The sequence below is a fragment of the Vespa crabro genome, chromosome 1 (genome assembly GCF_910589235.1).
Source record: "Vespa crabro chromosome 1, iyVesCrab1.2, whole genome shotgun sequence".
Taxonomy (NCBI): domain Eukaryota; kingdom Metazoa; phylum Arthropoda; class Insecta; order Hymenoptera; family Vespidae; genus Vespa; species Vespa crabro.
The window spans coordinates 24,152,792-24,179,754 of NC_060955.1; the positions used below are offsets into that span (position 1 = coordinate 24,152,792).

A 26,963-nucleotide genomic window follows, 5' to 3' on the forward strand; every position below is an offset into this window, starting at 1 on the left:
AATTATAAGAAAAGATAAGTCGTTAATACGTCGAAAAATATGAAAATCTATGATCGAATCGTCGTATAATGTTAAATCGGTCGTAATTTACCGCGAACGTACGTTCTGCTAAATTCTTATCGATGATTGGATCTCGGTAAACCAATCGCAAAGCTTGGTAATTCTAAACCTCCATGAGAGCGATAACTCCGGTCGCGTAGTCGTGATGCTCGTGACCGTTCGTCGTGTGTTCGCAAGAACGAGACATTTACCGGTGAACATTTCTCTAGAATAATACGTTCTTTTTTTCATTGTTCTATACTACCATATTAATGGGTGACAGGATGACTGTCACCGTTTTAAATACCACACCAGAATACGTTGAATTCATCAAGTAAGCAAACGTTCCTTTCATTGTCTTTATTGAAAATATTCCTTTCTTTTTTCCAACCTTATTATTATCACTTTATTTCCAAAGTCTTATTTTATTCCTATACGAACAACATATTCTTCTTGTTATTCGAACGATTATCGATTTTTCCTCAAGCTCAAAAAATTAACAGAATTTCTTTCTTCTTTTTGATATTTATCGTATTTCAAACACTTTTCTTATTGCATTTTTTTCATTTCATGCTCTGCTATAAAAGAGCAAAGAGCAATAAATTTCTTTTAATACATACGAATATTATTTTTATATCCAAGGTCCAAAGATCTATCTGTTATTCACTTTTTTGCACCATGGGCAGAACAGTGCAAACAAATAAACGATGTTCTAGAAGAAATGATAACATTGACAGAGTACAAAAAGGTCAAGTTTGCTATGATAGAGGCAGAGAATTTACCTGAAGTTTCTTTGAAAGCTGGCATCGCCGCCGTACCAACAGTTTTATTATACAGAGATGAGGAAATAATAGATAGAATCGACGGAGTTAATCCTGCTTTATTAATTGAAAAAGTTAAAAAACATTTAACCAGCCAAGATTCGGCTCAGGCCAATATAGTATCGCCAAAGGACACTCTAGAGGCCAGACTAAAGAAGCTTATAAATCATGCGCCTTGTATGCTCTTCATGAAGGGAAACCGTGAACATCCACGCTGTGGTTTTTCAAGAACTATGATCGCTCTTCTTGATTCTCATAGAACGGAGTATCAAACATTTGATATACTTCAAGATAACGCGGTCAGAGAAGGTTTGAAGAAGTTTAGCAATTGGCCGACTTATCCGCAGTTGTATATTAATGGCGAACTTATTGGTGGATTAGATATTGTAAAAGAAATGAGTGACTCAGGTGACCTAGACAGTATGTTACCTAAAAAAAGTGTCTCTCAAGATAGGTAAATGAATCAATGAGGATAACTAACATGTATAAATTTATCTGGTTTATAATAAGAATGATATTGTATCTTTTGTTACAGAAGTTAAAATAGGACTACAGCTAATTAATTACATCTACATTTCCTTAAATTATCTATAATACCACATTTTTATCTACAACTGGAAGCAATTTTTACTTAAATAGTTCAATGTTTCAATTCAAACATTTCAAAACGTACGATTTATTCGTTGATAACTAATGTATATTATCTAGCAAATTAAACATCTCATTTTTCACCTTGTCATGTAAAATCCAAGCATTTCGAACAGATACGAAATGTACTTTATAACTTAACTTTCTTTTTTTTTTCTTTTTTTTTTTTTTTTATTACAACATTGAATATAAAAATATTAAAAATTAATATTAAATATTCATTTATTTAAAAATTCAACTATAAATTACAAATTGCACTCTGTGTAATTGTACATAAATTAAATAAAATATCATTTTCTGGCTAAGACGCATTGCTTGCTCGCTCGCTCGCTCGCGAAAGGCCAAAAGTGGAGGTAGTAAAATCGCTGGAGCTTCGATTTACTTATCTATCAGTCTTTTTAAATAACGATATGGTACACTCGTTATTAATTCATTTTCTTTCTATTCAATTATGAAACGTAATAAATGATCTATTTATTTATTACTTCTTTTGCTTTTCATTCCAATTTGTGCTCCTTTCTTAGCTCCAGCAACGATACCTCGAAGCTTTGTTGCCATTTTTTTCTTCTTTCTGAAAATTAATACATTTATTTGTACCAGAGGATATTATTTTATAAGTGGTTTTTTTTTCTTTCTTTTTTTATATATCATCATTTACCGCTTATTTAGAGCAGCTCTTGTCAATGGAACGTAAGCATAAGGGTCAGGTTTGCCCTTCTTCTTGATGTCACCTCCTGCTTTATGTGCGCGATATTCCGAACCAGGTGTATGTTCAATTTTTTGCACTTTTAGTGGTCTATGAATACCTGAACCTCCAGCTATAACAAAAGCAATAGTTTCATTACAAATTGTATTCTTTAGTAAAATTATTTCCTGACATTCTTAGTAGTACTTGCCTCGATATTTCGATACAGCAAAACTCTTTAAACTTGTTGTATCGGAACATGCACCATGTTTTCGCTTTCTATTGCTAGATATTATTGAATTTTTGTCCTGTTCGTCATCTTCTGTAAAAAAAAAAAACAAAAAAAAAAAAAAAACATTATTTCCAAATATCACATATTTACTTTATTAACAATAAATTATATATCATAAAATTACCATAATCGTCATCATTCGAATCATCCTCGGATAATAATCGTTTTCTTTTTGTATTTTCCGTATCGCTATCATCTTTTTGATTATCATCCTTAATAATAATTCGTCCATCTGGAGCAGTTTTAAATCCGTAATCTTTTGGTTCTTTCAGTTTTTTAATGGGTTCTTTCATGTTGGATGCATTCCCAGGTTGAGTCGCTGCAAGACAGACGAAATTGCTTCTTAGTAATGCCGTTAAAAAAAAAAAAAAAAAAAAAAAAAAAAATAAAAGAAAAAAAAACTAACTAGTTATATTTCTGGCAGTTGTTGGATCAATCAAATCAACAATATTTTCTTCGTTCTCTTTGATCCAAGCTTCTTTTCTTGATGTTCGCTTTTTGTTGTTCTTTTTTGGCTCGTCCTCATCCATATCATCAAATTCTTCACTGTCTGCCAAGAGATCTTCCATGCTAAAAAAAAAAAAAAAGAAAAGGATAACGACCTGTGACGTACATTGTTTTATGCAATTGTATTTTGTGATTATGAATATATAAGTCTACCTTTTTGGTCTTCTTTTTGCACTGAAATCAGTGTCTGTGTCCTTTTCACTCTGTTTCATTTTCTTCAATTCCCTACTTTTCTTTTTAATTTCTTCTACTTTATGAATATTTTTTAATCTTTTATGAAGTATTGTGTCTGATACTGGCACCATTCCGGAAATGGTTCTTATACTATATTTCCGTATCAATTTGGTGAAAATATCTCGAACTTTTTGCCTAAAATGCCTTTTACAATCATCGTTCATATCGGACAAAGCACTTACCTAAAAAAAGAAAAAAAAAAAAAAAGAAAGAAAAAAAATTGAGTTGTTTAGAAATATTATAGTATCATTAAAGAGACGATTAAATATCATACACAATTTTACTTACTATTTTCGTTAATGTTTTTGCTATTATCAGAGACGGCATTACGGTTATATACACTTTAATATATGACAATGCTGATTCTACTATTTCTCTTGTGGAACTAATTGCAAGCAAACACGCATGTCCTAATATTTCCTCCAAAGTTTCTATACCCAAGGAACCTATATAATAAAACATGATTTATATATTATTATAACAACGTAATACAAAATGGAATAGACAATCATGAAAAATAATGATCAAATTGGTAATTACCATTATAATGATATGTGAGGGAAGCAAGAGCTAGTAGAGTGTAACTACTGTATTTTTGTTCGCCGCCTAAGCCTGCAATTACCATGTCTATATATTCTTTAAGATATTCAGGCTTTTCCAAAAATTTATCAGCAATGACGTTTAACAATTGATATGCCGAAATTCGACATTTCTGATTTATATCCTTTAGGGATAATATCGCTTCCGGAATGATGGCTTGTAAAAATTTCGTTCTTTCTAACTGTGGGTGACTTTTTACAAGATGTGTCAAACATCTTATACGGGCCTTAAGGGGAAAAATTAGATAAAAGATATATTACAATGATTCAATAGGATGAAAAAAAAAAAAGTAATAATATACATACTCCTTTACTCGTTTGAATTAATTTAGTTGCAGAAGCAATCATCATTTTTTGAATTTCTCGTCTATGTTCTTGTACAAAATTTTTACACATTTCTTTATCACTACCGCACAATCCTTCTATAAATCTAAAAATATTCTCCAATTTAATTTCATATTTGACATATATCCGAACATGTGAAGAATGTGTTAAATTACCTGTATGCTTTCTTCTGTTCCTTTCGTTTTGTTTTATCTTCTATGTACGGTAGACACAAATCGTAAAATTTCTTTAATCTATCGATGTCAGTATATTCGATTAACAATCTTATTAAGTCATATACGCTTTCTTTGAAAAAATCATCTGCTTCGACATCGTTCAATTTACTTAATGATTTATCAAATAGCTCATTTACCAATATCTTGTCTGTTATTGTCAGATATATCTGAAAATAGTTCAAATATATAAATATTAAATTAAATTAGTGTAAAATATTGCTCCTTTTACTTTCTAGTTTGAAATATTTAAAATGTTACCTTAATCGTATCAAATGTAGCTAAACGATGCCCCTCTTCATCCGTTCCAGTTGGTTTAGTTGTGTATAAAGCAAACAAAAGTGGTAGATAATTTTTGGCAAAACGAGCAAGTTCCAATATATCTTCATTGTTGTTAACTTCTGTTGCCTTTGTGATCAGTTTTCTTAAAGCTGCCATTACTGATAATCTTAAATCTTTAACTCCACTGATAATTGTTCCCAACAATTTAGCGATGTTCTAGGAATACATAAATAATAAATATAGAAAATTTTTCACAAATAGATATCTCACGAATTATCTTATACGCGTACCTTGAAATTGTCTTTCACGTCATCAGCATCATTACATAAACTTGGCAATATTGTCCATACTTGCGTTAGAAGGAATTCATAAGTTTTTCCTCCTATTGGTTCTTTGGATTTTATGCTAAAACAAATATACGTAAAAATAATATTTAAAAATGTTTATTTAAAGTATCATAGAATATACTTACTTGCATATTACTGCTAATGGTAGCAACATATCTGTGAAGAAAGAAAGTGATCCATGAGTTATGCAATCTTTCAACAATGGAAGTAGCCAACTTCTCTCTAAGTTTATAGCATCTTTTCCAATCTATAAAAAATATATTTATTATAATTATAAATTTTATTTATAAGGTTCATTTTATAAATTCATTTTTATCAAATCTTACAAGTAACATACTTGTAAAGGTAAGGTCTGTAAAACAACACGAGGACCCAGTGCTTTTATAGCAGCTCCAATCGCGTATTCAACACCTGCATTACATGCAAAGTTGTACGATTCCCGTAATTCTGCTAATGTCTTCAAAATTTCTAAAAGCTGTGGACTTTTTATTTTTTTAGTTATCTGTAAAGTAAATATTTTATATAATAACGATACATTACAGTCTTTACGGTACATTTTTTTACATCATTTTTATAAGAAAAAGATAATTACTTGAAAGAGCAATGCGATTAAATGAAGAATATTATCAAATGGTATATTCCTGTCAAGATACTGGTACTTCGTTGTTTTATACATCATATCTATTATTTGATCCATTATTACTTTGTATCTACAAACCAAATATATTTATTTATATCAAGTTTATGTACATTCAATAAATAAAAGTTGTCAATTTTCTATCTACAAATATAAATCCTTATTTATATCAAATTCCTATACGTTCAATAACTAAAAACATTTACCTTTTAACTTTTTCTTCATTTTCGCATAGCGGCCCAATGCAATCTTGTAAAAGTATTTTTATAGTATGAGATGTACCCGATATGACTTCTTGTTTATCAGAGAGCCACAATTCAATACATTTTTCTAACATTCGAGGTACAATGGCAGCACACATATCCATAGAATTTCTACAATTATTAATATATACATTTTAAAAAATTTCACCCTGCATTACCAGAATCGATGACGTATATTCCTTGTAGTTCCTTTCTACTTACTGAATGAGATTGCAATGAGCCTCTTGCATAACGGTCAACCAAGCTAGAGTTGGTTGTGCATCATTCGCAGGAGGTTGATAATCATAAAGGGCAGTTATAATTTGGGCATTTCTTTGCGATGGTAATATTACTTCCGACGGCCTAGACACGAACAATCCATGCAACGTTTGCAAACAGCACGATGTTATCAAAACATTTTTTAATCCCATAATACTTAAAAGTCCCTCGCAAATAGTCTACATCAAATGAAATTGAATGTTATAATGCATATGCGTATAAAAAAAAAGAAAAAAAAAAAAAAAAGCAAAATAGACTGTCTTATAAGATATACCTTTACGTATGACTTTGGTAAATGGTGGATAATGTCCTTAAGTAACGTGAGAGTATGAAGGATGTTGGTTATTCCACCAGGTTCGCAAGCTGCGTTCAATTGATTTACACAATGTTTAGCAACTTGTGGTGCAGCCGGATGGTAAGCAGGACAATTTTCACTTCTCATTAAATCACTTCCTATAACGCATCAAAGACACAATGTATTTTTTTGAAAATGAATAATTTATTGTCTTGTTCAATAATTAAAAAATACCTTTAAGTATGGCACATATTCCATGCTGAGCTACCTTCCTTATTTTAGGTTTAATATGAATAGAGAATGACAAAATGGCGTCTAAAATTTGCATTGTCGAAGAATTTGACCAAACCGCGGCTTCTTGAAACCGTAACAACAGTGAAAGACAGCTGAGACACTAGAAGGATAATAAAATTTACAATAGTTGATAACGCAAGACTGAAATATTTTATATTAATATCTAATTACAATAAACTTACGTGTCTTATAATTAGAAAATTTTCTGTTTCTATATACTTTGTTAATATTTGGAGAAAGATTTGACTTGTTGGGCCAAATTGTGCATTGAGAACATTTTTAGGTACAGTTCTTAATCCCATACCTAAAAGTGAAAGAGTGGCAGCAACGGATGTATCCGTATCAACTGCCTCTAGAGTACTCATCTAGAAAGAGAAAAAAGAAACAAAAAAGAAAAAGGTTTTTTTTTTACCTAAATTTTTAAAAAATGTATTATATTTACCAATGCTGCGAAATACTCGGTTGAGGTTTCAGCCCCCCCATTTTGTTTAATAACTTCGGTAACTGCTGATAATACTGCTAACATCTCCTTATGGATTAACGACTTAGATTGAAAGTGACTTAAAAATCTATAAAAGATTATTATTGTGAATATGCATCCTTAAGCACAAAAAATTATTAAGGACATTATAGTTATTATAGTTACCGATTGAAAGAAATATTTGTACAGTTACTATAAGTGCTTGCAAATGTACCCGCAGAATCGACTGTACTACTTTCTACTTGATCTTCATCGATATCTATATTTTCTATTTGAGGTAGAATACTTTGCATAGCATCATGTTTTTGCAAATCTTCTGTTGTTATACCCGGCGTTCCTAAAGAAAATACCGTAAAATAGTATAATACTTAATATAAAATTCTGAATCACAATTATCGTAGTACTTGAAGAAAAACAACTACATATGTATATATTGTTTATATAAGCCTATAATAAAAATCTATTAATTGTGAAAGATTATAGACGTTATAGAAGAATTAATTAGACAAAATTATATAAAATAACAACGTACCACCAAAATCTTTAAAAAACATCCATGTAGCTCTTTCTCGGTGCTTTGTTGTTTCCGGATTTGAATTAGAGCTTTGGCCTTTTGGCCAACGCTTTGCTTTGCTTTTACTATTTAATCGCGCTATTTTACCCATTATATTTAAAAATAGATCCTTTTTACTACTTCCAATAAATATTATTAACAATAAATACTATTAACAAGAAATAATATTAACAAGAAATAGTATTAACAACAAAAATCTACCAGGTTTCTTTCTACAAGTTACCTCCGTAGTTTACAACCACCCGTACCCAGCATTTAATATGAAATGGCCGAAAATACAGTCGAGAGAACTTATTAGATATAGGTGGCGTTAATTTAGTTAACCTTAAAAACTATGGATCATAGAGTCACCATCTTTCGCTCGTAGCGACCTCAACGATAAATAAGGACAAAATATGAACTATAAGTGCAATAGAGATATACCATGAGCCTATTGCATCGATGCATAAGTTTATGGATAAACTCTCGCGCGTAATTTAACGACCGAGATAGTATGTGACAAAACTTTTTGTATGTAGTAAAAATAGTAGTACGTTTGACAAGAAAAACTATATACTTAATTATACTTTTTTGAAGATAGATAAATTGAAAAGTGTTTATTAATTCTACAAACTTTATATTTTGTACAATTAACTTTTATTTTTACTTCATATTGCTTAAGAAGAAAAATAAAGATTTAGAATATTTCAATGGGTCTCCCTAAGAAATTATTTTAGAATTCTATCTATCTGTTCAAGTACGATTAGCAACGTAAAATGTAAATAATTTAATATTTAGTTTGCTTTAGATTGAAAAGATTTTTGAACAGCCTTAAAATATCCAACCATTCGCTCAGTAGTACTTGCATCCCATAATAGTACTGAGAAAACAGAAATATTCTCCTAATATTCGCTTCGCTCGCGTATGATATATTAATTTCTCAACGAATATATCTACTAAAAGAGATTAATTCTATATCGATTAGAAAGATCCGCAATATCTTCGGAAGATAATTTGGAGAGGAACTTGAAACATTGACGATTTCAAATTGCTTTATTTTTGTATTAAATTAATACAGCATATTAAGAAACAATGATTTCATAATTAAAATGAATTGTCTGTACAGCTTCATCTTACCTACAAATGAAAATCGATAAAAAAAAAAAAAAAAGAAAAAAAAAAATATATATATATATATATATAAAGAGCGTTTTAAACACGTCTAAAAGATCGGTCTTTAGAAAATATAATACATTCGTAATATTTACATATTATGTACAATTTCGAAATTCCTTTGCGTACATTTCACTAATACTCTCCTCATGGCAGATTATTTACATCAGGTTTAAAATTCCGAAGAACATTTTGTGTCAGAGGTTGGGCAGTTGGGATCGATCTGGTAGGTTTACTAGGAGCTGCGAGTAATTTACTCCAAGCTCTACAAGTTTTGCCAGACCAGACCCACATACCCGAGGTCACGCCAATGACCAAAGACAAAAATGGCCTGAGAAGAGCCACTTCGAGACCTGCCGCTCTATAAACAGGGCCCGGTACACAGTTCTCCGCTGATCGACAATCAAGAGCAGCGAGAAGTGCGAGCGTTCGCCACCGAGGTCTTGTCGAAGACTCGTGTAGAATACAGGTTAAGCTACCAAGGGCTGGTAAGGCGTAAAGCAACGCAAAGATTCCAAGACGAGTCATCAGTCTCTCCAACTTCGTCGCGCTACGACCGGCCGAACGTATAGCACGTCGTACGCGAATCAACGCACCACCTGCCACTGCTGCTAAAATGCAACCAAGAAAGATCAGAATCGCGTGTGGTAAAACTTCAAGCCACAAAGCGGATTCATCGGCGATTTGACAGAGACCAGTAAGTTCATCGGCAACTATCTGACGAGAAAGTAAGCTGCCTGTAAAAGGAAAATAATAAGATTCATTTGAAGGCTCTGAATAAAATTTTGAAAAATAATAAAAAAATACTGGGTGTTACCTCCGGTAGCAAAGAGCGGTAATCCCCAAGCAACTGCATGTAGATACGAAGCAATATTGTGCAAAGCTTCGCTACTCCACTCGTTTCTAGCGCTGAGAAACCAACAACCGCACAATATCGCCCACCAAGTGCTACTGGCTAAACTCAGATAATGCTTGACGATCCACCAGCTCGTACAAGGAATACTCTTTAATCCGTCGTGAACCGGCACATAACTCGGTCCATCGAGTTGGCTGACACAGCTAAGAATTTCGACACCGATTGCACCTCTGATGATATAATTTACCGACAATAAGTTGTAACAGAGGGCCAAAAATACTATGGGTCTCTCTGGATAACGGAATCTGGAGGGCTCGACCCAGAACGTTAAAAGAGTGAAAAGGGTGGATAAAAAGCAGAGCCATGCCCATCCTATCATCCATCGTTCGGCAAATTTTTTATCTTCGGCACGATAATAAGCGTCAGTACCGCAACGTGGAGCACAAGAGATCTAAAATATTAAATAGATGTATATAGATTATATTGGATTAAATTAAATTTGACTTGTCAAATCGTTAAATTAAATTCGATTTGAAATTTTCCCATTCACCATTTGTACATCCGGCGTTTGTACGAAATGAGGCGGACACTGATGATGATTCTGCAGTCCCGTGGACGTTTGAACAGGCTGAATTTGTTCTTGCGTTGGCCATTGTTGTTGAACAGACGGAACGGCGGCTTCCGAGAGAAGAGTTTCCTCGGGTGGTTGAACGCAAAGTGTGTTACCTGAAAGATCAACGAAAGAAAAAGAATTGTTAGAAACGATTCGTAAAACCTAATCAAAGACTACGTAAAAAGTTGATTTCGTCGTTACCTCGATCCAAAAATCGATCGCAGTCGAGCATATGTGGCCAAGGAAGAGTGAGGCTGGTCAGTGCCGGCTCGCACTCTCTCCTAACCGAAAGACAGAGAGATTTGCAGGCGGGTATCTGCATGGCCACATGTTCGGAGCATACAGGGGCAAAGACGGCACAAAGAAAGAGCCTCAAGTGTTTCGAACAGTTGTAATGCACTAGAGGCATCAGTGTCGCTAGCTAAAAGAAATAAAAGAACTAATTATTTATTTATTAAACATTTACCAAGTTATTGGTACATAACTTTTTGGGACAGCTACAACTTTGTAAAGATTACACAATCAAGTGGGTATCTATAACGATACTAATACGAAGAAGCTAAGACTTTCTTTTATTCTAGCGGTTAAATTAGATTTTAACAGGGAAGATCGAAAGTTCTTTCGAAGATCGGCGAATGGGTTCTCTTTCTCGGGTGTTACGGGTGACCACGTAATTTCACGAGGCTATAATTTGAAGGAACATCGTAGAGGTGGAGGAACAGGGAGTATTTTTCCTCTCTCCTCGGTGTAATGGAGCAGGGAGCAGCTAGAAGGGAGGACTCGAAGCGACGGGCCCTTCGAAGGGAAGAGAACGAAACGTCCAGCGAGACTAGAGGCGGGAAGAATGGGCGGGATAATTGCCCGTGATGCCCACCGCTCGTTATATCTCATGGAACCGCCGTCTCCTCCGCCCCGTTAGGTGCATTACCCCCTTATTTTCGATCGTCGTAGTCCTCCTCTCCTCCTCTTCCTCCTCTTTCTCTTTTTCTACATCCCTCCGGGCATCTCGAAAACGTTTCGCGCGCGCGCTCTCTCTCTCTCTCTCTCTCTCTCTCTCTTTCTTTTTTCGAATCCTTATCATAGGAGCAAATGTCTCGTCCATTTTACAAAATTCGTCTCATATTTAAATCGACATTAATTGTGAAATAAAATAAAAATATCTAGCGAGTCTAATGGCATCTCAAATATATAGTTATGTGTGTATATATATATATATATATATATATAGCTATTATGTGGTGGTCGCATAAATGGTCGCATTTGGTAAAGGAAAGTAAAGAAGCTTCACCGCGATAGTTCCTTTGCACCCTCGAGTATAATGGAGGAAAAAACGAGAGAGGACGTTGGAAGATGGATCGCATCGGTCTCGTGACGGATGCTCGTCCCTGTCACGGTCGGTCTCTCCTCTTGATTCGACGACGACAATGACGAAGAAGAAGAAGAGGAGAAGGAAGAGAAGAAAGAAGAAGATAAAAAGTTCTTCCTTGTCTGGAACGACGAGAGCTAGACTATGCGTTCTGGGGAAGAACAGAAATCAACGAAGGAAGGAAGGAAGGAAGGAAAGAAGGAACGAACGAAGAAACGGAGACCGGTTCCCGCATGGTGCATTCCCTTCCTTCGTTATTTCACGTTTTTCTCCGAGAATGGCCCGCCGAGAGCACCATAGGGAATAAGAAAGAAGGGAATCCACCTTGAAGGGAGAGAAAGGGTGGCTCCACGTCGATGCTTCTGCTGGAGGATAGCGTTTTAAAAGTGTCTTGACAGACAACCGAGATGGCTCGCGAAAAAGAGAAAGAGAGAGAGACCTTCTCTTTCCTTAGCTCTCTCTCGGAGACAACGAAGAGACTTTGCGTTGCGTAGTAGTGTATTAGTAGTGGTAAGATGTAGTCCGCTTCTTCTCCTTTTCATCTTCTTTCTCTCTCTCTCTCTCTCTCTCTCCACTCTATCTCTCTCATTTTCTTCTTCTTGCTTCGTACTCGCACGATTCGAGCGGCTTCCTCTTTTCTCTCTCCCTCTCCTCATTTCACCCTTTCGTTCCCCTCACCAGAACTCCTTCAACAGCCTCGGGTCGTTCCTCTCGCTCGGATCGGTTCAGCTTTTATAGCCGCGTGCCTTGCCTTCGATATTCCCTCGAGTACGCAGGATATGTACGCGCATGTTATGTGCGCGTATGTACGAATACGTCGGCGAAAAAGCTTCTTGCGGTGACCTCCTTTCTTTCTTTCTTTTTTTCTTCCTTCCTTCCTTCCTTCCTTCCTTCCTTATTTCTTTTCTTCTTCTCCTTTTCCGTCGAAGGATCAGCAAAAAGATTTGATAGGATAGATAGAACCGTCCCTTTGATCCTTTAATGTCGACGACTCGCCTTCCACGCACGTCCTTTATATAATTTCTCTCAGCGTGTACACCGATTCGCACAGCTGGAGATTTTAACGCAGCGACAAGAGAGACCAATCGTTCCTGCGCACACATGCATCTACCTCCAACATTGTTTTCATTGAGTACGAAAATACAATGTAACGTCGAATTATTTGTAAACAAAAATGTAATTAAAAAAGAAATCTTCTTCTTAGCGTTTTATCTCTTTCTACTTTCGTTTGTACATTATAAAAGATGTGAGCGTTGCTCAATGACGACGTATGTATTGAATAATTTGCGCGCCTTTGTCGCCGTCCTTCGCAAGCCACTAAAAAGATCGACTTTAATTTATCCACGATACGTCCCGTCGCGTCTCATACACGCTTCTGTGATCGTTCGCTCTCTCCTCCTTCCCTTCGTTCGTCCTCGAGACTGCTCTCGACGCACCGTTCATTAACCTTTCATTTGTGCAATTTTTTCATTCCATCGTACAAGAAGAAATGAACAACGAATACTCGACTCGCTTGCCGGTTAGATTCGCGATTGATGATCATCCAGCAGATAGCCGATAGATACCATTTACCTGTAATAAGCTAAAAATGATATCTTCAAGAAAGTTCATTGCTCGAAACACCGATAAAAGAAATAATACATAGAAAGGAAGCGAGTCCGCTTCTTTATTTAGCGATTTAAAAGATATTACTTCATAGTTAGCTAAAAGAGAGAATCACGGAGGCAACTAATTAAACCGACTTTCAAATTAATTACTTGGACGGTATCGAGGAGAGGTTTTGAGGTTAGAAACCATCTGGGTTTGCCGGCGAGCTATCTCGATCGGCGATCATCAAAAGGCCCCTATCCTCAGCGATATCCGATCGTCTTAATGCGCTTTTCATGTCTGACATCGAGCCCGCGAGATACGCGAACGCGAATAAACTTTTATATCGTTGCACTTCTCTCTTTTTTCGTCGGCATAACGTCGAAATAAAGAGAAAATGAACGGAAAGACGTAGAGGAAATAAATTATAAGAAATTCAAAGGGTAATCCGACCAAACGGACGAGATTTCGAAGGAGTCGAGGGTAAAGTAGACGAGAGAAGCTCGTTTACTTTTCAACAGGATGTTTCCTGGAAAAGTCGGTTCTGCCGAGTGGTTATACGAGCCGCGAACGATCCGACAAGATCAAATATATATATATATATATATATATATATAGTTACTACTATACGAACGAATTTATTCCAAGTTCGCTGTGCGACTCTCCCTCCGAGGGCAATTTCTTCGAATATAATTAGATTAACGTATAAATCCGTTCCTCCTTTTTTTCTTCGATTTACGAGACATTCTTCCTCGTCGAACGAATTCTATCGAGAAAATTTGACGATGCTAGTCAAAGTCACGCTGATCGTCTTTCTCTTACTGTAATAAATTTAATGAGGGTCCGTACGGCTCGTTTAAATATCGAAGAGAACCCGACGAATGCATGGAATTCGATATTCTATCTCGGACGAAGAGAGAAAATGTGAATGGAGCCGGGCGCAAAACGATGTCCATGAATAGCCGCTGTAACAGCGTTTATCGCGAAGCCGCCTTATCGTGAAAATGATTTACAGAGACGCAAAGACGCGTCGGAGTAAAGGCTTTTGCGGCTCCCTTTGATCTTATCGACAGGACTATAAAAGCCACCTGCGTCGTAGAGACACACGTATATGGCTTTCCTCCGAGGCTTCAACGTGCTATCTCGCGCGCAATGCCGTGCCTTCGTTCCATGGATTCGTTAATCTGGCCTATTGCGACATCACACCGATGACTTTTAAAAATCACATAGTATGAAGAGAGAAAAACATTAATAATTCGGTTTAATCCTCTTTAGACGTAGTAGTAAAAAAAAAAAAAAAAAAAAAAAAAAAAAAAAACAATCTGAAACTAAATCGTTTTGATTAATAGCAAAAAAGGTAATCTCGTCGTAATCGATCCCCCCTTTTGACGTAAGCTCATTCGTTCGATTCCGTTTGAATTTTCATATATAGGATGTATATACGTTACTAGTTGGAATCAAACTAAAACGTAAGATCTAGAATGATATGAAATCTAATCTAAGGAGAAATGAGCAAACTCACGCCACGTTCCGCTTGCAACTGATCCTCGTGGCCCATAAAATTCGGCATGGCAGTGAGATTGTAACGCAGTCCATGGCAAAACGAAACGCTGAGTCTCTCGCATTTCGTATTCGTGCCCGCTTGACCAGCGTGATTAATGCCCCACGCTCTTGCGAGGACAAACACCGCCGATAATAACGAGATCGTTCTCCAAATATGTATCATTCTCTACTCTACGATCGAAAATATTTGTATATATCGTTTCACGGTATTCTTTTTAAATAGTTTGATATCGCGTGAAGGAGTCGTTGAACGTGACACAATTTCGATTCATCTTCTTTCAAATTTAGCGCGCATCGCGTCTCGCAAAAACTTATTTAACTTTTTATGCGCGTAATCATTGATGTTTCACGGTTATACTTCGATCGACACAATTTCGTTGATATAAAATCACGTTTGTAAGTCATAACAACGATACGTAAGGAATAAGTAGATCAGAGTGGAGGAACGCGTGGAAAAGAAAAACTCGATGATATCGCGACGACGAGTCGAAGTGGACTGTCGATGGTCCGAGCATCGGATTCACAACAAACTCTCGTGCGACGTCGGCACTTCTCGACGATCCTTAACCTAATACTCGGCAACGTTCGGCTTTACTCGGCAACGTGCGACTGGAGCTCTCTCTACTTGGTATACGCTATGGGCACATACCTGCTGCGCGCTTTCGTCTTTTCTCTTTCAAACTTCTCGCGCTCGAGCGCGCGCTTCTCTTTCTCGCCAAAGGATTCTTTCCCTTTTCCACGCCTCGCCTCGACCCTCACGGGCCGCCGCCACGGGTACCTATTATTTTGGCTCTACCGCCGCTAGTCATCGAACCAATCCCACAAGCGCAATTAGGAACAAAGGGAGACTGACGGAGTACGCCGAGCAATCCCGTAGCAATGAATTTCACTCCGAATTCCCGGAAATGGTTACGTCAATGCTTTATGACGAACGGGACAAAACAGGTATGCTTTTCTTTCCCCACTCTCTCTCTCTCTCTCTCTCTCTCTCTCTCTCTCTCTCTCTCTCTCTCTCTCTCTCTCTCTCTCTGATATCTATCCCGACAGGATGATCGCTCGAATAAATTCGAATACGTTTTATATCGTCGAGGTTAGAACAGATCTCCTAATCGCTCGTTTAGCTTTGTTCCGTCGTTAGGACGATTCTTTTTTTCTAACCCGACAAGAATATCACTGAGAAAGAAGAGAGAGAGAGAGAGAGAGGTGAACGCGAAATAATCGATTCCTCGAATATACATTTTCGAGCTTCAAAGTGGTATATAATAACGTAGGATATTATATACACGCTTACAAAGTAGATTTTGATTAGCCAACTGACCATGGTGGATTCATATTTCCTCACGGGAGGGCGCCCTTTGTTTTTTCCTCATTGTTCTTTCGCCCTTCTCTCGCTTTACTCGCTCTCTTTCCTTTTTCTTTCTTTCTTTCTTTCTTTCTTCTCCTTCTCTCGCTCCGGCGCTTTTTACTTTCTTTTCGTGATACTCCAGCTCCTACTATCTCCGTCCCTCCAACAGGGTCCCTCAGTATCCACGGCCAACAACCCTTTTGTATGATTTCATTACGGCTCACAATGGACTTAGCCTTTGCCGTTCAGGCGCTGAATAAAATTTCGACGGCACCGAGACGGGCTTCTAATAAATTTCGTTGCGACGTACTCATGTATCCTTTAGGTATCGCATCCCACTCATCGTATCTCTGCTATGTAAGTACGTACTTACATGATTTCAATAAGAGATTACGTGTCAGCTTTCTTTTCGTTGAATCTTCCAAAGAACGAAGCAAATAAACTTGACAAATTTACATGTATTCAAAACGTGAAAATAAAGAAATAGCAAGAGTATTATTTTCGAAATAGATACCGCCTACGTCGTCGATAGAAAAGGATCGGGGGAAAAAGAACGTGCGGAAGGTATAAGAGGATCGTAATTAGTACTTTCGCGTTTAAGAGAAAATGAGAGTCTTCGTGCGGATTACATCAAAGAAAACCATAGGACACGACCTGTCTCACCGGTTTCTTTATTTCGCTGCATGAAAGCTCCGCACCGGAGAAGCTCTATCGTTACTCCCTCGGTCGTCCTTCGATGGGCGTAACAGACCGTTGCGACTGGTCCGACAGACATGAAAAGAGGCCCCGAGCACGGGTCCAACGAGCATGGGGTCGAGAAACTTGAAAATCGTGTTAATGTGTATAAGCCGGCCCGTAACGAATATCTTCAATAACCGCTCTCCTATATTTCTTCTAACTTTGTCTTTCATTCTTTTCTTTTGTTTGTTTTTTTTTCTTTTTTTCATTTCTTTCTAATTCGAAAAACACAAGCTCGTCTTCGAACTAATATCAGATGCAGCAGTGAATATATAGCGATAGAAAAGAAATCGATCGGTGCAGAAATCGTTGGTGAATTTCTCAAGATTGTCTCCTTTAATCAAACCTAGACTTACATCACGACGTATTAAATTCACATCGAAGGAGGCAAAGTTAATGCACGTTAATGCTCGTTCTTGTATAAGATAATGATCGATGATACATCGTAATATCGCGTTCGTATTTCTCCTTTTACGTCTCGACCACCAACGGTATTATCAAACGCGATTATAAATCCATTTTCTCGCATAAGGGCGTGCACCTAAGAGTGCGCTTTTAATGTGCGAATATATTTTTCTCTTTTTCCCCCTCCCCCCTCACTCTTGTTACGAATAAAAAGAATAACAAAAAGATGAACGAATCGATGTGATTCATGGAGGGTACCTCGTGCTTCGTGCATCTCTATGCACTCGACCGCGGTCGCGTCTGAAAAGATTTACGGCACTGTCTTCCTCGCGAGAGAAAATGTTGCATACGAGATCTTAATGAACTTGCGCGTCGGCCATTCATTAGAAATAATTGTTATTCCACGAAGGACTGTCGCTATAATTTCGAATAGATATACAAAAGAAAGAAAACTATATACTCGAAAAAAAAAAAAAAAAACGAAAAAAAGAAGAATTGCTCCGTGACATGTAAAAGGAATGTTTCAAAAATTGTCAGCATTCTTAGGGTTCATCGGGCATCGATTTGATTTCGCCGGTCATGAATGAAAGAAAGGACGCCAACGATGAGGTAGAAACAATAGGGGTAAAAGAAGCGGCGGCTCCAACCAGAAAAAGGAGAACAAAGAAGATGGATGTGAAGATCCATCGGCGGTTCCTCCTTGGAACGTGCCTTGGATATTTCGAGCAAAGCGAGTCCACGTCCGGAGCTACTTTTCTGCATTTATTAACCGAGCTCCGTCCTGTAAAAAAACTGGTATCGAGTTGCCGATTCCTATGGTCGCGTATAATTTACTTTTTGACGATGAGAGATTAAGAGGAGAAAAATCTCATTAAAATGTGTACCTATAAAAGGTGCCCCACCGTGTATGTAGGTCAGTTAAAACGAATTCTTTCGCTAAATTCTCTAGATAATTATGATCGGGCTATAGGACTATCCAGTGATATTTCTTCGAGCTCGATCGTTCCGCGGCTCACAAAAGAAACAAAAAGAGGAATGATCCCATGCGAGGAGACACGAATAAAGGGAAGAAAAGAAGAGAAGGTGAAGGGCCTAACGTCGAAGGGCCCAAAAACTCGTCCCCGTCCGTTCTCGACCGATCCCGGTGAATCGAATCGTGATTTTCAAGCGACAGACGCAGAAAAAGTTTAAAATCTCAACGTGTCTCGGCACGGCGGTCAGTTCGGCTCGGTGCTTTCTCAAACTGCCAGCCGTGTGTATCCCCATTTTTTACTTCCACTCGGGCATTGCGAATTTCGAATTCAAAGACGGGCCGATGATCGTAAAAGTTAATGTTTAAATTTAATTAAAAAAGGATAAAAAAAATATATATATATATAACGTAAACTTGTAAACGTACTTTTTCGAGATTCATACGTTTTAATCCAAATCAGCGTCTCGGGTCGCATCGTTTACGGTGAGATGGTAATCGCCGTGAATTTCTTCGTGAGGGAAGTCAAGAAAGAAAAGAAGAAGAAGAAGAAGAAGAAGAAGAAGAAGAAGGAGAAGAAGATACAGATGAAGAGAAGAAGATCGGCAAGAGGGTTTCGTCCCAAGAGCGTCCAGCAATGAAGATTGCGAGCAAAAAGTGGGAATTCCCGCGTCCGGTGCTCCGCTTGGCCGCACGGCACATGCGCAGCTAATTACAGTTCCCTTTGATGGTTCGCCGCTGCCGCTGCCGCCGCCGCCGCCGCCGCCGCCGCCGCCGCCACCGCTGCCGTCGCAGTCACAGACGTAGACGCAGTCGCCTCGGGACCCTCGATCGCCCACCAACATCCTTAGCTCTTTTCTCTTCGAGCTTCATCCGAGCGCAATTATGTCTTCGAACATATACCTCGAATCTTTTTCTCTTCGTCATTCGAACGTTCTTCGATACCTTTTTTCGACTTTTCAAAGAGGACTCATCTTTTTACAAAATTTAACATACTCCTTCTATTTTTCTCTCAATAAATATATAATAAATGTAAAGCCGGATAAAACTTTTAGTCCGTAGAAAATTAGTTATTTTTCAAATTTCGTTAGGTACAAGAGATGATAAAAGAAAAAGAGAGATGAACATCCGGGAAAGGAGTAGGGGGCTATTCATTAAAAGTGCCGAAGGCGGCGAACGATTGCTTATAGCTTATAGCCTCTACTTGAAGCCGCGCATTAAATCCATGTTATTACGGGCTATTACCGAGTAATGAGAGGCTCCCTTGCACCATTTACGTATCCGCCAGTATCTCTCCTCTCTCTTTCTCCCTCCTTCTCTCTCTCTCTCTCTCCCCCCTCTCCCTTCCTTTCCCTTCTATCTGCCAACTCTACGTATCTCCTCCAGCTCGAGCGAAATCCCGTTTCTCTCCGCTATTCGATCGCATCTCTCACGACTTTGACACTATCCGTAGCTTCCAAACTCAAAACCGTCTATCTTCGATGCTATCACCGTTCAACATTTATTTTGATAACATTTGTGATATTATTATTAGAGAAAAGTTTTTGTAAGATGATATTCAATGTTCGCGTGAATTTAATAACGTTCTTTTATCTTTCTCAGTAGGTATAGATTATTACAAAGTTACTACGCCTTCGAAGGCCAGAAGCATTTCAAGAGCGCAAGGTAGCAAGGTCTGGAAGGGATCAAATTAAAGGGAGTGATTTTTACCACTTGCCGCGACGTACATGTATAATGTATATGCTATATAAGTAGGTGGCTATATTTGAAGGGCTCGAAAGAGTTCTCCTTCCAAGAATCATCCTATCTCTTTCCTATATCTGTTCCCTTTTTTTTTCTCGGTCCATCTCTTACACGTAGAAGTTTACAGGCCCCCAAGATACTCGTTTCTGTAACGTAATAACGGGTGTTCCGCGCTCACGTATCCCGAAGGTGTGATCCGACTTGGGGCCTTTAATTCTTTGCGATTTTATGTACTATCAAAGTCTGCGGTCTGAAACAAGAGAAAGGGTAAGAGAGAATTGCACCTTGGAGAAAATTCTTCGTATTAAAAAATAATAATATTTTCTTATCATTTTCTGTCTTAGCGTTAATGCCGAGTAATGAAATTTCTTTCGTTCTTATTTCGTTCCTTTCTAGAGAGAGGGAGAGAGAGAGAGAAAAACTCGAAAATAATGAATTTTTATATGGAAGAGTTATGCGATCGACTTCGTTATCGCGATTATTCCTTTCTGGTAGCAAGTACCTACATAGTATTCGGCCGATGTTTCTCATCGAATTGTACGGTTAATTAGCGAATTTCTCCAAGGAATACTTCCGCTTTTTATCGCTAAAATCGTCGGTAGTTGCTCGTCTTTGGCGAAATTAGTTATTTTATTAAGGCGAGACGTATAGGCTGACCCGTAAAGACGATCAAAAACAATTTCGCCGCAACAAAATGAACAAGATCGCATGTCTTCTCTTTCATGTCAATTACACCGCAAATGTGCTAATTGACGAAAGCAACGATTAACCCCATACGCTTTGGCATCTGCGCGACATGTGGTCGCACCGCATTCCACATCGCGATTTCCTGTAACGATCGCGTAACTTTCTTTCCCTTTGGTTAATGCCAACGTAGTATTTTTCTCATTTTAATTAGGCCTCTTCCAAGAAAGATGAGTGGAACAAAAGTTTGCGTGGATCCTTGAGAAATTACACGAGAGACAAATTATTTTACAATTTTTTCCGACAAAAGTATTACGTGTATCAGGAAACAAAGGACACGAAAGGAATAATGGAAAATGAAATGTAAGTTAAGCGTATATTTATAGGGAATGGAGGGTAGTGGCTTCGACTGACCTTTTTAAGGCGTGAAGGGGAGATTCGGTTCGCTTGGCTGACCCACTAGTCCCACCCTTGCGGGCCCTACCGCCATAACGTAATGATCTCCTGTGGTACTCAACTTCTTAGAATATTCAGCCGACCTACCAGTGGTTCTCGACTACGAAAGTGAGAAACGTTTATGAAAAAAGTCTGAATCAACTTTTATTGGTATATAACGTACAACGTAGCGTTATGTATTGATAGTAAATGAGACATTTTAACGGAAAAAAAAAAGAAAAAGAGAAAAAAAAAAGAGAGAATTGTAATAATATACTGGCTTAAGGCGATATATGATTATACGATTGAAGGATAATCGAAGATAAAGATAAAGATAAATTGATTCGTTTATCGCATATTTAAGTATGTGCACCTTTAAGCAAACTGTCTCTTCTCTTTCGTAAATCTCTCTCGAGTGTAAGAAGATAGAGACATTTTTCTGCTTTCCTGATTGAAGTAGAAACGGCAGTCGACAGGTGTGAGTGGCGTAGTGCTTCGAGGTCGGCTAAGATCAAAGGATCCAGCAAGAACTGCTAATAATAAAGCAGCCACTCGCAGGCAGTCGGCCGTGCACACGCGGCGTGTCCTTTCCCTTCCCCCTCCCAAACTCGAGAAATATGCCAGCGTGTATCACAAACGCGCACACACTTATGCTCCGAGTAAAGCATCGTGCGGTTTTTACAATTTCTTTTCCTTTTTGTTTCTATAAAATTCATTCATTCATTGTCTCCTTAGAATATTACTTTTTTATTATTATTATTATTATTTTTATTTTTTTTAAGATATCCTCGTAACGTTTTAAACATAAATTCGACAAATTTCTTCTCTTACGACGAAGACAATTTCGACAAATCACTTTAAATAATGCCTGTTATAACGTACCTTCGTAAAATCATATTAATTAATAGCATACGACTTGTTCGCTTCAACGTTTCGCATATTTATGCACGAGAGAGACGCTAACACCACCTTACGTTCAAGACGGTGTACTAACGCTTACACGTTACATTATCATCGAAACATGAATCAAGAAAAAAATTGCACTAACAAGGAATATTTGTTTCCGTTGTAAAAGAAAAACGCATGAAAATAATTATGTAAAAAAAAAATTGATGAGTAAAGTCAAAAAAATTTCAGGGGTCAAAAAAAAAAAAGTAGTAAATTTGTAGGCGTACCAACATCGAGGAATCAAAGAGAGAGGCAACAAATTTTACTAGCTGTAACAGCGCCATCTATTAGGTTGGAAACTATGAAACGGGCGTTTTTGTTTAGTTATTTATTTTTATTCAACGTTCATTTCATAGTTTCCAACCTAATATATAAGTATATATAATACTTATTCATTATTTAAAAACGAATAACAATATGAAAAATAAAGAAATTACATATAGAATTTGTGTTAAATCTCTTCGCTTTTCGTTATTTCACTTTACGAGAAATTGAAATCATCTCGATGCACTTTCCCCTAAGAAAGAACTTGTCCAACATTTACCATACTCTACACGAGCTCGTATTTTCCACTCTAGATAAACATACGTAAGCATAGTTTCGTTGTATATTTTAACGCGTCGATATTGTTGGCACGATTAAGCGTGAGAAACAAATAAGCGACTACGACGCTTTCAACTTTGTACTATTATTTTCGTTTTCGAAAGAAAAAATGAGTAAGGTGGCTAACGATTCGCAAATACGCTCTTCCAAAAAGATTCTTATTGACGACAAAAGGGAAGAAGATGATGGAGAGGAGGAGGAGGAGGAGGAGGAGGAGGAGGACGAGGACGAGGACGAGGACGAGGACGAGGAATCTGAGACAGAGGAAATGTCATTGAAAGAGAAAATTCCTTGCACTCACGAGGTAACAATGACACATGGTACGAAGGCAGTAATTGCTATTGCTGCAGATCCATCCGGAGCACGTCTTGCATCAGGATCGATCGATTACGATGTCTGTTTTTGGGATTTCGCTGGTATGGATTCGTCGATGCGAAGTTTTAGAACTTTGCAACCTTGTGAAAATCATCCAATAAAATGTTTACAATACTCTACGACCGGAGATGTAATACTGGTTATATCAGGAGCGGCACAAGCTAAGGTATTGGATAGGGATGGGTTTGAAAAATGCGAAACCGTGAAAGGCGATCAATACATAACGGACATGGCACGTACAAAGGGTCACACAGCAGGTCTGAATTGTGGATGTTGGCATCCATTTAACAAAGAGGAATATTTAACCTGTTCGCAAGATAGCACCTGTAGAATTTGGCTGTTACATAGGCCACGTGGTCACAAGAACGTTATAAAATGTAGAGCACAAAATGGTGTAAAGACTATTCCAACTACGTGTAGTTATAGCCGGGAGGGAACCGTCGTGGCATGCGGATGTATAGACGGTTCCATACAAATGTGGGATCATAGAAAAAATTTTGTGAATCCGTCCTTGACTTTAAGAAACGCCCATGGCTCGAATAATGAAATATCAAGCTTGAGTTTTTCTTACCTTGGACAAACTTTGGCAACGAGGAGTTGCGACGATACATTGAAATTATGGGACTTAAGATCATTCAAAGTTCCAATATTCGAAGTAAAAGATTTATTTTCAAGATATGAAACAACGGATTGTATGTTCAGTCCAGACGATTCTATGATAGTCACTGGTGAATCTTTAAAAAAGGGTCAAGACATGGGTAAAATATTATTTTACGATACTAAAACGTTTGACCGCATAAATGAAATACCAGTAACCAATTCGCACGTTATTAAAACTTTATGGCATCCAAAATTAAATCAATTATTTGTTGGCTGTGGAAATGGTATTGTTAAAGTATATTACGATATCAACAGGAGTATGAGAGGTGCCAAATTATGCGTCGTCAAGTCTCATTTCAAACACAAGCACATGGAAGTAATGTCTACTCAACAAATTATAACCCCACACGCCCTACCGTTATTTAGACAAGATAGGCCTAAATCTGTTAGAAAGCAAATGGAAAAAGATCGTCTCGATCCTGTGAAATCGCGACGTCCAGACTTACCGATTACTTCCGGTCAAGGTGGAAGAGTAGCGTCGTCCGGTGGAACATTAAGTTCTTATGTTATTCGTAATCTTGGACTCAGTAAAAGAATAGAGGATGATCAGGATCCTAGAGAGGCAATTTTGAAATATGCGAAAGAAGCAGAGGAAAATCCATACTGGATAGCACCTGCGTATAAGAAGACACAACCAAAAACTATTTTTCAAACTGACGAACAAGATAGCGGCCCGAGTACCAAGAAACAGAAGACATAAATAGATCTTAATTGAAAAAAAAAATAATATCTTGTAAATAAGTATAAAAAGATAATAATAATAATAATAATAATAATAATAATAATTTAAGATACGTACTGTGCAAAAGCATATAATGAATGTTGTTTTATAATATACTATGTATTATTTATCTCTTCGTTGGAAAAGACATTGCTATTATTGTAAAGATATGTATAGAACGTTGTTTCAAACAAAAAAAAATACACGATGTAATGTCAACGTAATTAAAGGTAAAAGAATATAGATAGGGCCTTGGTTGATTTTTTCGAGAGAACTAGTGATCTTTCAGTACCATCTGGTGACTGGAAAGGGAAATTGCATTTCCCTCCCCCCCCCCCCCTTTCAACTAGTCAACCTTGGACAACACGTGTACGAGCCATAAGCCATTTTATATATCTGCGGCTGCGTTAAAACATTTGAATGTTTTCACAAGTTTTCTTTTCGATTGGGAGATGCATTTAAAACTATATGTAATAGCAGCGACATGCGAAAACTTAGGAATCGGTATAAATGGAAATTTGCCGTGGAACCTGAAGTAAGTTTTACTTTAATATCTCGTCGTAATATTCGCTTTCTTGAAATATAATTGGATATAATGGTCTAATCGTGATTCTCACATATATAGGACTGAAATGGCCTTTTTCACGCATATGACGTCAAAAACAAGTAATGAAAAGAAAAAAAATGTGGTACTGATGGGTAGAAAAACCTGGGATTCTATACCGCCAAAATATAAACCCTTGCAGAATCGTATTAATATGGTTTTGACGAGACAATCTCTGTAATCATTTAAAACTCGAAAGATTAAGAAAGTAATCCTTTCTAGATAGTCGTTTCGAAGAACTTATATCATTAAACAAATTTTTGTAGAAACTTTGGAAGCGGAACGATTCCTTGCAAAAGTATTTCAGATGCACTCGACATTGTGTCTCAACCACCATTGTGCGAAGAAGTGGAAAAAATATGGGTCATAGGAGGAAGTTCCGTTTATAAAGTAAACCTACATCCAGATTATCCTTTGGATAATAACTTTTTCCCCTTGCTACAAAGTTTATATTTTAATTTCAGGACGTTTTGGAATTACCAAATTTTTATCGTTTGTATCTAACGAGAATAAAGAAACGTTTCGATTGTGACACATTTTTCCCAGAGCTTTCGACCGATTTCGTACCGGTCAAGTAAGTTTCGCCAATTCCTTTAACGTATCGCGAAATAATAATTGCGATCGTTTTTAGGGATCCCAATGTACCAGATGGAATTCAGGAGGAAAATGGAATTCAGTTCGAGTATACGGTTTACGAGAGAAAATGAAAGAAAAGCTTGTACTTTTGTTAAACAGATGAATGAACGAAAACTAACGATATAAATAATAACATTTTTAATCAGAATGAATTAATTTTTAAATGTATCGAAAATAAAAGAAATCTATTTTATATAGACTCTATTAAAGGCGTTGATGTATATTTCATAACCTCATCCTTTTATTAACATTCGAAAGGGAAATATTTGTAATACATGAGTTTCGAATTCGTGCGAAATAAGATTAGATCGTATAATTCGTAAGTCGTTAACCCGGAGGCCATTGCATCTGCCTACCGCCGAGTACATGCAGGTGCAAATGAAAGACCGATTGCGCACCGTCTTTTCCATCATTGATTACCAAACGAAAACCATTATCCAGACCTTCTTGTTTTGCCACTTGTCGAGCTACCAACATCAAATGCCCCAACAAAGCTTCATCCTCGTTACTTGCTTTTGACAATTGTGAAATTGGTTTTCTTGGGATTACCAAGAAGTGTACAGGAGCTTGGGCGTTGATATCTTTAAATGCGACACACTGATCCAAAAAGAGAACAATTAATCATGCTGAATCGCCGAAAAATTAACCTTCCAGTTAAATCGCAAAATGATACACATGGATGACAAATATACGCATTCTCTTTACTAATTATTAATAGCTCACCTTATCGTCTTCGTAAATGAAGTTGCACGGTAGTTCTTTACGCAATATTTTTCCAAATATAGTATCGCCGCCGGGAGTAGCGGTTTGTGCTTTTTCCACCTCGGTCGCCATTTTTCTTTTATACAAGCTCTTCGATATATTGCCACTCGAAGATACGATCCTTTTGGACGGAATCAATGCAAATTTTAAGAAAAAAGACATTTTCGAAAGAAGTGAAATTTAACGAACGTTCGTTAACAAGGAAATTTAGAGATATAGTTTTAAGTTTAAAGGTCCCTCATGCTTAGATTATCACCAACCTTGGAAATATAAAGTAATGCTAGACTTAATATGAGGCGCGAATATTTGATTCATATGCAATATTAATGTTCAAGAAATAAACTTGAATTTTTGACTTTTGTTTCTTTTCCAATATTAAATGAT

At 37.1% G+C, this 26,963-nt stretch overlaps 6 protein-coding genes across 11 annotated transcripts; 3 read left to right on the plus strand and 3 right to left on the minus strand.

Moving 5' to 3' along the window:
• The first annotated feature begins 164 nt into the window (after positions 1 to 164).
• LOC124430171 (glutaredoxin-3) lies at positions 165 to 1,813 on the plus strand. The gene is made up of 3 exons (XM_046976375.1): positions 165 to 373; positions 682 to 1,314; positions 1,396 to 1,813. The coding sequence occupies exons 1-3, from the start codon at positions 312 to 314 to the stop codon at positions 1,400 to 1,402; spliced, it is 702 nt and encodes a 233-aa protein (XP_046832331.1). The 5' UTR covers positions 165 to 311; the 3' UTR covers positions 1,403 to 1,813.
• On the minus strand, positions 1,713 to 8,078 carry LOC124430114 (RRP12-like protein). 2 transcript variants are annotated; one of them, XM_046976255.1, is made up of 23 exons: positions 7,772 to 8,078; positions 7,405 to 7,576; positions 7,201 to 7,327; positions 6,941 to 7,123; positions 6,699 to 6,858; positions 6,444 to 6,622; positions 6,113 to 6,348; positions 5,855 to 6,022; positions 5,604 to 5,721; positions 5,349 to 5,513; positions 5,137 to 5,258; positions 4,955 to 5,069; positions 4,644 to 4,880; positions 4,326 to 4,552; positions 4,132 to 4,255; positions 3,767 to 4,052; positions 3,515 to 3,672; positions 3,146 to 3,408; positions 2,892 to 3,055; positions 2,610 to 2,804; positions 2,405 to 2,512; positions 2,167 to 2,326; positions 1,713 to 2,079 (listed from the first exon to the last, which is right to left on the minus strand). In XM_046976255.1, exons 1-23 carry the CDS (start codon positions 7,902 to 7,904, stop codon positions 1,983 to 1,985), a joined length of 3,897 nt encoding a protein of 1,298 aa, XP_046832211.1. In that variant the 5' UTR covers positions 7,905 to 8,078; the 3' UTR covers positions 1,713 to 1,982. The 2 variants fall into 2 exon arrangements, with proteins under 2 accessions (XP_046832211.1, XP_046832202.1); XM_046976246.1 differs by having other exon boundaries at positions 2,405 to 2,515.
• Positions 8,079 to 8,826: 748 nt separating this feature from the next.
• On the minus strand, positions 8,827 to 24,437 carry LOC124432427 (frizzled-9-like). 5 transcript variants are annotated; one of them, XM_046981419.1, is made up of 6 exons: positions 21,644 to 21,968; positions 21,250 to 21,391; positions 10,636 to 10,855; positions 10,372 to 10,547; positions 9,783 to 10,272; positions 8,827 to 9,702 (listed from the first exon to the last, which is right to left on the minus strand). In XM_046981419.1, exons 3-6 carry the CDS (start codon positions 10,841 to 10,843, stop codon positions 9,113 to 9,115), a joined length of 1,464 nt encoding a protein of 487 aa, XP_046837375.1. In that variant the 5' UTR covers positions 10,844 to 10,855; positions 21,250 to 21,391; positions 21,644 to 21,968; the 3' UTR covers positions 8,827 to 9,112. The 5 variants fall into 5 exon arrangements, with proteins under 5 accessions (XP_046837375.1, XP_046837362.1, XP_046837368.1 ...); XM_046981406.1 differs by lacking the exons at positions 21,250 to 21,391; positions 21,644 to 21,968 and adding an exon at positions 24,303 to 24,437; XM_046981412.1 differs by lacking the exons at positions 21,250 to 21,391; positions 21,644 to 21,968 and adding an exon at positions 15,600 to 15,708.
• Positions 22,533 to 24,820, plus strand: LOC124432453 (gastrulation defective protein 1 homolog). Its single transcript, XM_046981437.1, has one exon. It carries the CDS (start codon positions 22,931 to 22,933, stop codon positions 24,554 to 24,556), a length of 1,626 nt encoding a protein of 541 aa, XP_046837393.1. The 5' UTR covers positions 22,533 to 22,930; the 3' UTR covers positions 24,557 to 24,820.
• An 84-nt stretch (positions 24,821 to 24,904) lies between these two features.
• Positions 24,905 to 26,021, plus strand: LOC124432511 (dihydrofolate reductase). The gene is made up of 5 exons (XM_046981521.1): positions 24,905 to 25,112; positions 25,203 to 25,358; positions 25,448 to 25,571; positions 25,646 to 25,755; positions 25,813 to 26,021. Exons 1-5 carry the CDS (start codon positions 25,030 to 25,032, stop codon positions 25,886 to 25,888), a joined length of 549 nt encoding a protein of 182 aa, XP_046837477.1. The 5' UTR covers positions 24,905 to 25,029; the 3' UTR covers positions 25,889 to 26,021.
• A 15-nt stretch (positions 26,022 to 26,036) lies between these two features.
• LOC124432515 (adenosine 5'-monophosphoramidase HINT1) lies at positions 26,037 to 26,826 on the minus strand. Its single transcript, XM_046981536.1, has 2 exons — positions 26,541 to 26,826; positions 26,037 to 26,414 (listed from the first exon to the last, which is right to left on the minus strand). Exons 1-2 carry the CDS (start codon positions 26,739 to 26,741, stop codon positions 26,145 to 26,147), a joined length of 471 nt encoding a protein of 156 aa, XP_046837492.1. The 5' UTR covers positions 26,742 to 26,826; the 3' UTR covers positions 26,037 to 26,144.
• Positions 26,827 to 26,963: the final 137 nt, after the last annotated feature.

What these genes read in the sequence shown, in the direction of transcription:
- LOC124430171 (XM_046976375.1), top strand. Translation starts at nt 312, where the DNA reads ATGGGTGACAGGATGACTGTCACCGTTTTAAATACCACACCAGAATAC. An exon ending in GAATACGTTGAATTCATCAA is followed by an intron (nt 374 to 681) that starts GTAAGCAAACGT and finishes TTTATATCCAAG; the next exon opens with GTCCAAAGATCTATCTGTTA.
- LOC124430114 (XM_046976246.1), bottom strand. Translation starts at nt 7,904, where the DNA reads ATGGGTAAAATAGCGCGATTAAATAGTAAAAGCAAAGCAAAGCGTTGG. An exon ending in GTTTTTTAAAGATTTTGGTG is followed by an intron (nt 7,577 to 7,771) that starts GTACGTTGTTAT and finishes TATTTTCTTTAG; the next exon opens with GAACGCCGGGTATAACAACA. An exon ending in TGCTGTATCGAAATATCGAG is followed by an intron (nt 2,327 to 2,404) that starts GCAAGTACTACT and finishes CTTTTGTTATAG; the next exon opens with CTGGAGGTTCAGGTATTCAT.
- LOC124432427 (XM_046981397.1), bottom strand. Translation starts at nt 15,113, where the DNA reads ATGATACATATTTGGAGAACGATCTCGTTATTATCGGCGGTGTTTGTC. An exon ending in AGTTGCAAGCGGAACGTGGC is followed by an intron (nt 10,856 to 14,909) that starts GTGAGTTTGCTC and finishes TATTTCTTTTAG; the next exon opens with CTAGCGACACTGATGCCTCT. An exon ending in CGATCGATTTTTGGATCGAG is followed by an intron (nt 10,548 to 10,635) that starts GTAACGACGAAA and finishes TTGATCTTTCAG; the next exon opens with GTAACACACTTTGCGTTCAA.
- LOC124432453 (XM_046981437.1), top strand. Translation starts at nt 22,931, where the DNA reads ATGAGTAAGGTGGCTAACGATTCGCAAATACGCTCTTCCAAAAAGATT.
- LOC124432511 (XM_046981521.1), top strand. Translation starts at nt 25,030, where the DNA reads ATGCATTTAAAACTATATGTAATAGCAGCGACATGCGAAAACTTAGGA. An exon ending in GTTTTGACGAGACAATCTCT is followed by an intron (nt 25,359 to 25,447) that starts GTAATCATTTAA and finishes AAATTTTTGTAG; the next exon opens with AAACTTTGGAAGCGGAACGA. An exon ending in GAGGAAGTTCCGTTTATAAA is followed by an intron (nt 25,572 to 25,645) that starts GTAAACCTACAT and finishes TTTTAATTTCAG; the next exon opens with GACGTTTTGGAATTACCAAA.
- LOC124432515 (XM_046981536.1), bottom strand. Translation starts at nt 26,741, where the DNA reads ATGTCTTTTTTCTTAAAATTTGCATTGATTCCGTCCAAAAGGATCGTA. An exon ending in TCATTTACGAAGACGATAAG is followed by an intron (nt 26,415 to 26,540) that starts GTGAGCTATTAA and finishes TTTTTGGATCAG; the next exon opens with TGTGTCGCATTTAAAGATAT.